The sequence below is a fragment of the Halichoerus grypus genome, chromosome 8 (genome assembly GCF_964656455.1).
Source record: "Halichoerus grypus chromosome 8, mHalGry1.hap1.1, whole genome shotgun sequence".
NCBI classification, from domain to species: Eukaryota; Metazoa; Chordata; class Mammalia; order Carnivora; family Phocidae; genus Halichoerus; species Halichoerus grypus.
Window position 1 is genome coordinate 40,690,908 of NC_135719.1, and position 11,177 is coordinate 40,702,084.

Below are 11,177 nucleotides of genomic sequence, written 5' to 3' on the forward strand. Positions count from 1 at the left end.
CGGAAAGATCCTTTTGTGCCAGTCTAAACCCTTACTCCACAGGAAGGAGTGAACAGCCTGCGGCTCTGCTTAGTCTGGGGTGACAGGATCTCAGACAGCTGTGCCGCCTCCTGCAGAGGGTAGGCACAGGGCGAGGAGATGTCCTATATACTTTCTGCCATTTTAGAAAATGTAGCTAGGTTTCTCTTCACAACACAAATGGGGTCGTCCTGTCCCCGAATCCCCGTATGTATAATGACTGAACGTGTTCTAAAGAAGTGGCTGACAGACTTTCTCTGTGAAGGGCCAGTGCATCTGTAACATTTTGCCACTGCAGCCCGAAAGCTGCGGGACAGAATGTAAATGATGGCTGTGGCTCGATCCAGCCTGCTGGCCTTAGCTTGCTGATCCCTGCCCTGAGGCCACCTGAGAACACTTAGGAATCTTGCCCTGACTACCTGTCTTTAGATTCACCTTCCACATCTGTAGGACCCGAGGTCAGCCTCCAAGCTCCGCGCTACAGCTGAGGCTGGCTGCCCCTCCCGTATGTTCCTATAAAAGGCTCCATACAGACCCACCCCGGGGAGCCGTTGGAAGCAGCAATTAAAGCAAAAACTGACATCCAGGAAGGGCTCGATCAGCCCACTTTCAAGGACTGGAACGCTGAAGGCTGACTGCTCTCCCTCATAGCCCAACACAAGTGACCTTTAATTGCTTTGACAGAGCCAGAGGGTGACAATGAGTAACATTAGTCCACAGGCCTACTCTTTCCCCCTCTGCAGCTGAGGAAATGGGCAGTCCCAGGGCCAGAACGCTGTTCGTAGAAATTACCTACCCTCTTGCTGTGAGTGATGCTGAGCTAATCACAGATTTTTACCAGCCTGCCTAATGCTGTCAGCTGGAACGGAGCTGCCGCCTCCTGCCTTGAGGAGAGCCTGGCTCAGGTATGGTGAGGATACGAGGGGAGTGTCAGGTCTTAGTCCTCACCAGGGTCCTCCTCCCTAGAGAAAGATGGTTTGTCCGAGGCTTGCTCTGGAGTCACAACCTTCAAGCTCACTACTCTATCCCCGCTCTTCCAGGGCATACTCAAGTCTAGAGTAGGGATGGGGTTGGAGCTGGGCCTGAGAAGAGGCTGGCCAGGATTCAGGGTAACTGTCAGAGGAGAGCCAGGAAGGCTATGGTCTCTACAGCAGGCAGCAGGCACGGAACATCAGTAGGTCATCGGGCGCAGTGAGCTTCAGTGAGACGCTCTCATTGGCCCCAATGAAAAGCACCCCACCACGCTGCAGGGGGATCGGCGTCTGGGCTGTAGGACTGCTGGCTGTCACTCTCCCCTGGACCACCAGGACGATGCTGGCAGAGTCCACTGCCAAGACCTTGTATTCAGTGATGGAGCCAGGGACCTGGGCAGAAAGAAACAACAGGATGATGCAGCTCGTTTTCTGTGCCTGTCCGCTCACGGGGGAGCCAGGACAAACTCAGGGGCAGCGAGAGGGAGAGCTCGCCCACCTTCTCCCCCACTGCTCAGGCTCCCGTCAGCATGGAGGCCCATGTCTGGTCCCTGGTACAAAGAGGAATGGGTAGGCCCCGCAGCTGCGGCTGTGGCATGTGTAGGCCCCCCCACCCCGCCACCTCCTTTAAGTGTGCGTAAAAGAAAGGGAACCGAGCTCCAGGTGTACTCCACATTGTGGCCCTTGCCAGGCTTTTTCCTGCCATACGAAAGACACGCACCACCACAGCCGCCACCACCCCCACTCACCTCCATCCTCATGACAGTGAAGTCTGGCACGGGAGGGTCATAGATAGAGAGGTAGGGGTCTTCCAGGCTCCGTGTTGGAAGAAAGAGCCTGTCCTTGCTGGGGATATAGCTGAGCATTTCACACAGGGTTGGCACATCGATGAACTTGGGTGTCAGGCCAGCACGAACGGTGTTGTCTGAACACGCCATGCACTCCACACAGTCTGGGGACAGACAGATGTCATGTGCTAACCTGATGAAGGATGTCTTGGAGTTTGGCTCACCAGGGCTGGGCCTCCTAACCCGAGGGCCATGAACCCCCTGCAGAGTTAGGCAAAAATGTGTGAAATGCATAATCTGGGAGAATGGGCTAAGAGATACCAAAAACAGGTGGCAGGTCACCCACTTTTGTCAGGGGGTGTCTTGTTAGCCCCTGGGGGAGCCCCAACCCTCCCCAGACTTTATTCTACCACAGAATCCTGTCCGTGAGTGGATAAATAGCCAACAGTCAAAATGTGACACCTTTCTGTGGCAATGTATTTTCTCACAAAAATTTCTGGATAGATAGGACAGACAGGCAAAGGTAGTGTGAGGCAGGGGAGAGAACAACAGCCTTGCTCCAGTGTAGCCTGGGTTCAGACTGTTCCCACACAGGCAGACAGGGGAGCATGAGAGTACCGTGACCTCACAGGGTCCGTGTGAAGATTCAAGCAGTGTCTAACACTAAGCTGGCATTCTTCATCCCTACTGGCCACTACCCGGCCCACCCCAGGAACCCTGGGAGGTCAGAGCTGGTGGGACCTTAAAGGTCTCTCTTTGACCCCTCCCCCTTTTATCTAGATGAGGAAGCAAGGCTTGGTAATGGGGCTCACTGTTAAAATGTGGCTCACCTTGGGGTACCTGGCTACCTCAGTCAGAGGAGCATGCGACTCTTGTTGATCTTGAGGTTGTGAGTTCAAGCCCCACACTGGTTACAGAGATTACTTAAAATCTTAAAAAAAAAAACCCAACAACAACAAAAAAACGTGGCTCACCTCCTTTCAGGTAGGCATGGGGCACATTAGCCTCCAGAAACATGGCCTCTCCCGGCTTCAGGGCGAGCAGGTTCAGGAAGTAGATGGCAAAGCATCCAATATCACCTGGATACTGCTGGTGCAGCTGCAGTAAGAGCTCCCCATAGATGTCTTCCATGTTGTTTCCAGCAGCCACTGAGGGTCACAGAGCAGCCCAAGGCCACTTAGGAACACACTCAGTGGTGTTCACAGCCCCACCTTGGCCAGCAAGTCGTGGGCAAATCCCTGCCCCCAGGAATCCAGAAACGGGTAGGTGTGTTCTCCTAGCCACAACCCCACCCTTTGGGGGCCAGCCTTCCTTGATCTTCCAGCCCATACAGATGCCATTTTCCCCATTCTGATTGTCTATGTGCCCAGCATTATTCCAGCCACTAAAAGGGCTAAAGTTTGGGGCCAGATAATCCTTTGTTGTAGGGGCTGTCCTGTGTACTGTAGGATGTTTAGCAGCATCTTTGGCCTCCACCCAAAAGATAGCACCCCCAACCCATGTTTGGAAACAAAAAATGTCTCTATAGACAACTGCCAGTGTCCCCTGGTTGAGAACCACTGCTATAGAGCTCAATCTATTTAGGGGATAACCCAAGAGTTCCATATGGGGTGACCAACTGTCCCAGACAGCCCAGGCCCTTCCCTTTTTTAGCCCTGAAAGTACTGTGTCTCAGAAAATCATTAAGTCCCAGGCAAACCGAGTTGGTTGGTCACCCCAGAGAGCAAGAGGCAGAATACGCCCAGGACCAAAAATGTGTCCTCAGCCTGGGCTAGAGTAGTGGGGGAAGGCTTTGGAAATTAGGGGAGGGCAGGGTGGTGAGCTCAGATTTCTTGAGTGTGCAGAGAAGAGGGGAGGGCATGAGTAAGTGAAAGCTGAATGTGTCAGTGCCAAAGTGAAGAAACCAGCTGGTCTGGATTGGAGGGTGGTTCTGAGTCTTCGTACAAAGACGTGAATACCCGCTCTGTGCTAAGTAAGCACTGGGAACATAAAGGTCAAAGAGCCAGGTCTGTGGCCTGGAGAAAACCCTGGTTTTCACAAGTGTGCATGGGATGATATAGACTCACAGGTGCTAAAGGCTCTACCTCACTTAGGAACAGGGGGTTCTGGGAACTCCCGGCAAGAGTAATCTGTTCTGTCAAGAGTGCAAGAAGCCCCAAAGGGGAGGCATGCAAGCAGAGACAACACCAAAAACTAAACAAAAAAAAAAAAAAACAAAGAAAACAAAGGTTATGCTTGGATAAAATAATTCTCTGTGGCTCAGAGGTAGCAGGGGAAATGTGTAGAGAGAGAACCAGAAGAGCTCCAGGGTCTCCTAGAGAAGGGGCTGGGGCCTCATCACATGTGCCCCGTAAGCTCATAACCCGGAGTCCATTCTGCCTTGTTTTATACTGCTTGTACTGACCTCCCAACCCAAATGTGACAACCACACCCATCACAGTCATTTCCTGAACTCTCCTTAGTTAGCACAAGGTGGGGCACAGAGCAGGTATTTAAGGAAATGTGTGTGTGTGTGTGTGTGTGTGTGTGTGTGTGTGTGTGTGTGTGTATTAACAAAAAAAAGGGCGGGGAGATCTACTGATTCAAAGTTCTGGGCTTCTGGGCTTCAGGCCTTTTGAGAAAAGGAGATGAGGATCCCCTTATCCTCTTCCTGCTCTCTAGGCCAGAAGTACAAATCCATTCATGGGGAGCAACTGTAGGGCTGGGGAAGTCTCAGAACGCCTAGGTGGAAGACCTCCTAATAGTCGTCCAGGCCCATCTGTCTCCAGCCTCTAGAGAAAAGAGCCAGTTAGGAAGCAGCACTCAACCTAGGGCCCTGCTCCACAAGACAGAAAGAAATGCTCAGTTGCTAATAGGCCATCGAAGTCATCTAAGGGCCCCTTTTGGTGTTCCACCTGCGCCAACGGGTTGAGAAGCCTGTCCTCACGGACTAGTGTCTGTGCCGGGGCAAAAGGCAGGACAGGGCGCTGCACCCAGGCGCACAACACCCACCTTGCTGGGAGACCCGCTTCACCAACAGGTTGAGCTGCTCCACCACCACCTTCTTCTCACTCTTCATCAGGTGGGAGAAACAGCTCTGCAGAGCAGAGGCCACAGACTGGGAGTCACTGTTCATGCTCTGCTTCAGCTGTGTTGCTGCATTATCTCCAATCAGAAACCGGAACTCAGGCACCTCTGCAGGAAGGCCAGGCCAGGGCCCATATCAGGAATGGCAAGATGGAACCCAAAGAAGCTCCTCCCCTAACCAAGGAGCCAGGCAATGCTGAGCAAACTCTGAGGTGAAAACCAACTGCTCACCACCAGCCTCAGCAACCACACCTGGACCTGGTCTCACAGGCCCGCCCCAGTGGCTTCAAGAATTCATCAGGCCAACCAGCCCCCCAGTTCCTGTGACACTTAGCCTCTGTTCTCTGCCACTGCTCCAGCTCTGCCTGGGGTTGCCCATGCATCGTAGGCCCAATATGCATGTTCTCAGCATTGTGCCCAACCTTACTTGTCAGAAACGTCACAATTTCCTCAATGGGCCGGAAACCACATAAACCCTGGAAGGAGGTGAGGGCAATGGCCATCTCTGGCTTATGGTTGGCATCGGGATAGTGCTGTGGAGCCTGGAGGTGCAGTTTCTCTGCCAGCTCCTGTGGGACGGCCAGGCGAAGAGGAGGATGGTCAAGGTGCAGTCACCACCTACCAGGCTAGTAGGACACCAGTCCCACCCGGCCCTCGCTCTCTCCCCTCCCCAGTCACCAGACAGCAGTGGCTTCATACTTTTGGCAATGAGCCCATTCAGGGCATAATGCAGAAACTCAGGGTTTAGCCAACCCAGGGCAGGAACACAGGCCAAACCTGGGGGAGACTTTAAGAGGCCTGGACTGGGGATCAGGAAGCCCAAACACCAAACCAAGCTCGGACACGAACAAGCTGTGTGACTTTGGCCACATCCCTGTCTTCTCTGGGTCTTACTCTGCCTTCTAGAAATGAGAAGTTTGGACAGACAAATGCCTAGGAGCTGAGGCAACAGCTACGATGCCTGCTCTGCTCTGGAAGGTGAACTCTCCCAGAGAGCCAGCGGGGGAAACAGTAGATAGGAGTAGTCCTGGGCTGGATGAGGGGAACCCAGGAGAAGCTCCTTTGGCACAGACTGGTCAGCTGTCCACTGAGATTTGGCTGCCAGCATGTGTCACCAGCATCTAGCCTTCCTGAGCTAAATTGGGAGTTGTCAGGCCTGGATTTAGTTTTGGGCTGGAGCGCGGCGTGGGTGGGGTAAAAAGCAGCAGTAAAAGTAGTGGGAGAGCCTTGACATGAGTTCTTCTGTACTTTGACCTCTCCATCCCACTCTGATCCTGTACCTTGTTAGGGTGTGCCTGGATGGACAGGGCCGTTTCAACCGAGAGCACTTTGAAGAGGAAGGGCAGCTTGCCATTAAAGGTGTCCTTGACCTTTGAGCCCAAGCAGTCCTGGTTCTCGGCAATCCACTGGCCTAGGGTCTTCTGTGAGATGCGATTGTCAAGGATCTTGGCATCTCCCCGGGGGTGGGACCCCATCCACAACTGGAAAAACAGGAAACTTGGGAGGGAAAGAAGAACCGGGCACCACCAGCCTGAATCCTGAGATGGGCCTCTCAGGCCTGGGTATAAATGCTCATGCCATCACAGACATACAGGAAGGCAGCAGACCCCAGAACACTAGTAGTCTGGAGACCCACTTCAGGCTCTGCCTCCAGCCAGCTGTGGAGGCCTGGACTAGTTATTTCTGGTCACTTGGTCTCGATTTTCTCATCTGTCCAATGAGAATGACACCTGCACTGTCAAGGTCACTAAAAAGCTCTCTCAAATGGCTCTGAGAAGAGTTAACATTCACTTATTCCAATCTCAGAAGTAGAGGCCTTGCTATGCTTTGGCTTTATCTCACCTAAATGGGCAGGAAAAATACATATATTAGGCTATTAAAATGTAAAAGCTAGTCAAAGTAAAAGTTTTAGTTGTCAAAGAGGGTTGAATTAGGGGCGCCTGGGTGGCTCGGTCGTTAAGTGTCTGCCTTCAGCTCAGGTCATGATCCCAGGGTCCTGGGATCGAGCCCCGCATTGGGCTCCCTGCTCGGCAGGAAGCCTGCTTCTCCCTCTCCCACTCCCCCTGCTTGTGTTCCCTCTCTAGCTGTCTCTCTCTCTGTCAAATAAGTAAATAAAATCTTAAAAAAATTAAAAAAGGGTTGAATTAAAATTCAGTAAATGCTGAGAGTTCTTGGGGGTAAAGAGGGTACCGGAAATCCCAGCCTAGTATGACAAAAGCTCTCTTCTTTCAGTGCTACCATCTGGATTCATCACCTGATGGGATCTGAAGAGCCAAGAGGGCCTCCTCCCTCTTTGCGGCCTCCCTCTCCTAGCTGATCCACAGGACTTGCCCCAGGCCCTCTGAGTGGAGGAATCTTTTCCTCTCACCTGCTGTTAAAGTGAAATGCAGGGGCGCCTGGGTGGCTCAGCCTGTTGAGCATCTGTCTTCGCCTGGGATGGAGCCCCGTGTTGGGCTCCCTACTCAGTGGGGAGTCTGCTTCTCTCCCTCTGCCTCTCCCCCCAACTCTTGCTCTCTCTCGCTCTGCGCTAATAAATAAATAAAGTCTTTAAAAAATACATAAAATGAAATCCAACCCAGGTCTCACCTCTGCATATGGCTTGTCTTCTGAGATCCGGGTCTGTGGGTCACTGCTGGCCAGCAGCCGAGCCACTTCACTGTTGGAACCCATCTTCCCCCAGGCATAGTGCTGCACCGCACAGGAAAGTGGGAATACTGGGAGCAGGGGGGCAGAGACCGTGGGTCAGCTTCCACTCCACTCCTGAGGCCTGACCCTACAGTCTTGGGAAAACTAGACACGAGCTGAGGGTTCTGTCTGGGGGACGAAGTCAAATAAGTAGTATGTAGGTTGTTGAGACAGTTCTCCGCAGGCCTCGATATTCCCATCTGTAAAGCGGGCAGTAAGGCTTCTCCGTAGACGTGAGGGAGATAGTTGCGTGGAGGGACGGGGAGGGAGCGGGAGGAACCTATTACACGACACCCCGTCTCGAAGGGATCCACGCGTGGCTCCTCCCCTCAAGACCCTCCTGCGAGCGCTGAAAAAACGGCTCAATCCCCATCGCAGGTGCCCCCTCCTCTGTCCAGAGCCCATCTGTCTTTCCGCGGAGTCGCAAGCCTGGGTCCCACCTGGCATATCAGGTCGGGAAGGGTCCCCGCGACGCGACCCACCCCCACCTTCCTCGGCCCCCAGGCGACAGCCCACCTTGCTGAACGGCCATCCTCGCGGTACCGGATCAGGCTTCTGGCTCGTACGCCCTTCCCGGCAGCACCCGCGGCCCCTCTGCTCCCAGAGCTTCATGGGAAATGTAGTTCCTCCAGCGCCTCCTTGGAGGCCGGTGCGCCTTGTGCCGACACTCCTCGGACTCTTCATGCCTCTGCCACCCTCCAGCTGTCACGAGGAGCCTCCAGCAGCCCAGAGACTTCCGGCCCGCAACCCTGGGTCTCAGTATTCATTCGTTCGTTCCTTTACGGGACAGAGATTTACCGAGCACTGGCAAAATGCCGCGGGCTGGCGATACATCCGAGAACAAGATCACTTTGCCTTTATAGAGCGTACATTCTGGTGAAGGGAAGACGGGCAAATAAGTATAATAAATAAGTAAATCATATAGTATGTTGGAAGATAAGTTCCACGAAAAGTAAGGGTGGGTGGGTGGGAGTGGGAAGCAGTTTGCCGAATTTTAAATGTCTCGGTAAGTCTCATCGAGGAGGGGAGGCTTGAGCACAGACTTGGAGGTGAGGAGGAATGTTCTGGCAGAAGAAATAGTTTGAGCAAAGACACTACGGTGGGAACGTGGGAATGTGTTTGTCCTATTCTGGAGTAAATAGCAGAGAGGACGATGTGGCTGGAGCAGAGTGAGCGTGTGTGTGGAGGCGGGGTACACATGAGGTGGTCAGAGAGGAAAGGCAGTGGGCAGAACTTTGCAGGCTATTGTGAGAACTTCAGCTTTTACTGAGTAGCTCAGTCAGTAGCAAAGAATTGCTGTGATCTTTTTTTTTAATTTTTTAAAATATTTTATTTATTTGTTTATTTGACAGAGAGAGACAGCGAGAGAGGGAACACAAGCAGGGAGAGTGGGAGAGGGAGAAGCAGGCCTCCCGCCGAGCAGGGAGCCCAATGCCGATGCGGGACTACCTGTGATCATGACCTGAGCCGAAGGCAGATGCTTAACCACTGAGCCACCCCGGCGCCCCAGAATTGCTGTGATCTAAGTAGGGACTCACTGATGCTTGATGATGGCAAATGTCACATGTAAGGCCCTTAACCACCTCAGCTTCAGTTTCTTCCTCTATAAAATGGAGATAACAATGTCAGCCTGACAGGTGTGTGGGAGAGTGAGATGGGATGGTGTGAGGTGCAGGAAGGCAGTCAGTGCTCAGTGCTCCTCTGATCCTCCCTGCCCTAAGTACTGCAGACACAAACCCAGTCGCTCCTCCAGGCTGAGCTGCTCACATGTCACACATACAGAAGTCAGGGAGAATCACCTGGAGCTCTGCATGCTGAAGGCTGGGCTGGGCCTTGTTTGTGGAGTAATCTTGCTTAATCCTCTGGAAATAGGCCCTTACATCCGGACCTCAGTCAGCAGCCCAGGAGGAGGGCAGCCAGCTGAGGCACGTGGAATGAGGGCCTACAGTCCTGACTCTGCTTCCCTCCCCCTTCCCCAATTCCCACAGTCTCTACCTCACATGCCCAGGGGATAGAAGGGGTGGTTTTCTCTGTAATGTTCTGCCCGGCTGTGGACATCCTCCTACCCCAGGGTCCCCTGGCCCAGATAAATCAGCCTGCACTTCAAAGGAAGCTTCACCCTACACTAAGGAATAATAAAATGGAAAATACAAGAATCCTACAAACAGCACATCTCACATACCTGCTACCTTTGAATACCTCTCCTTCTCCTCATCCCCACTCCCCTAGCCATATGAACCTTCTGGGAGAAGTTGGAATTTAGACAGGAAAGAGGAAGGTAAGAAAAGTGGATGAGGTAAACAATAAATATTTACTTATTGCCCATCATGTGCTTGGTACTATGTTAGTGCCAGAAATAAAACAATGAGCAAAACAGACCCTACTCCTGCCCTTGTGGAGCTTACAGTCTAGTGAGTGAGACAGACATAAACAAATAACCACCAATACAAGTGTATACTGCAATACCTATTATGAAGCAAAACTACAAGGTAATATAAGCATTTGTTGTGGTAGAAGGAGGTGATCTAACCTATAGAGTGGAGAGGCCACTCCTGAAGAGGGGGCATCTGAATTTGGATAAAAGGATAAGTAGCGGTTAACTAGGGCTGATGAGGGCATAGGCTAAAAGCACACCAGGAAGAGGGAACTTCATGGGCAAAGGCCCCCAGGTGGGAGGGAACAAGGGAAGTTTGAGGAACTGAAAAGCCACTAGGAGGGCTGGATAGGTGGGGCAGATCCTACAGGACCTAGAGGCCATACAAGAATTCGGGTCTTTATGGAAAATAATTGAAAGACTTTAAGCAGTAAGGTTTAAAAAAATAAAATGTCATATTATTTTATAATAATATTTTAAATTATCGATATTGTTATAATATTTTATAGTATTTTGTCCCCTTTAAAGCGATTTCTGTTTACAACATAAACAACAATGGACCAATTAGCAGCCCTGTACGAGAGCAGGGTAAAGAATGGCAGTGGCTGGATTCGGTGGCAGCAGAAATGAGCAGAGCAGAAAGACATGAAGAAATAAGGATAGTGGGGAGCAGCCATCAACCGCATTGTTGAAATCCCTCATTCCCTTAACAAATAATTGATGTCCAGATTCAAATCCCAGCTCAGGCCCTAAACCTGTCTGGGCTCAGGGATCCTCATCACTAAAACGATAAAACTTGACAGCAGGGGGCAACACCTAAAAGAATCAGGGCTCGGCACGTGTGTGGGACAGCTGCACGGTCGGTTCTTCCGAGAAGAACCCCTCTGCTCGGCTCTACCACCAGAACCCTCGCCTAGCTCAGCGAAGTCCTCTTGGGTCAGGAACTCCGTCCCCCACTCCCGCCGAAATAGGCTCAGACTCCAGTCTCCTGCCTGGACCAGTGCGACTTCCCAAACTTGCCCTCCAGGGAAATGAAAGGGTTAACTTTCCGACTCCACTTAGCGGAGTTTACTTGAGAATTTTCCAACACAAGTTGGAAGCTCTCAGACTGCTGGGAACGTCTCCACTTCCCTCTTGCCTGGGCGCCGCCCCTAGTCCCGAAGTGCAAATGTAGGTAATGAGCGGATGGAAGCCGAACGACCGCCCGCCGCTCTGTAGTGGGTTGGGCAGGAGGGCGGGACGGACCTCTGTGACGTCAAGGGCCACGCCCTCCTG

General features: G+C 52.2%; 1 protein-coding gene across 3 annotated transcripts; it reads right to left on the minus strand.

Moving 5' to 3' along the window:
• Window positions 1-654: 654 nt before the first annotated feature.
• Window positions 655-8,126, minus strand: MPI (mannose phosphate isomerase). 3 transcript variants are annotated; one of them, XM_078079079.1, is made up of 8 exons: window positions 8,045-8,126; window positions 7,430-7,557; window positions 6,124-6,324; window positions 5,271-5,412; window positions 4,769-4,951; window positions 2,752-2,925; window positions 1,739-1,941; window positions 655-1,382 (listed from the first exon to the last, which is right to left on the minus strand). In XM_078079079.1, the coding sequence occupies exons 1-8, from the start codon at window positions 8,058-8,060 to the stop codon at window positions 1,164-1,166; spliced, it is 1,266 nt and encodes a 421-aa protein (XP_077935205.1). In that variant the 5' UTR covers window positions 8,061-8,126; the 3' UTR covers window positions 655-1,163. The 3 variants fall into 3 exon arrangements, with proteins under 3 accessions (XP_077935205.1, XP_077935206.1, XP_077935207.1); XM_078079080.1 differs by having other exon boundaries at window positions 7,430-7,657; window positions 8,045-8,106; XM_078079081.1 differs by lacking the exon at window positions 4,769-4,951.
• Window positions 8,127-11,177: the final 3,051 nt, after the last annotated feature.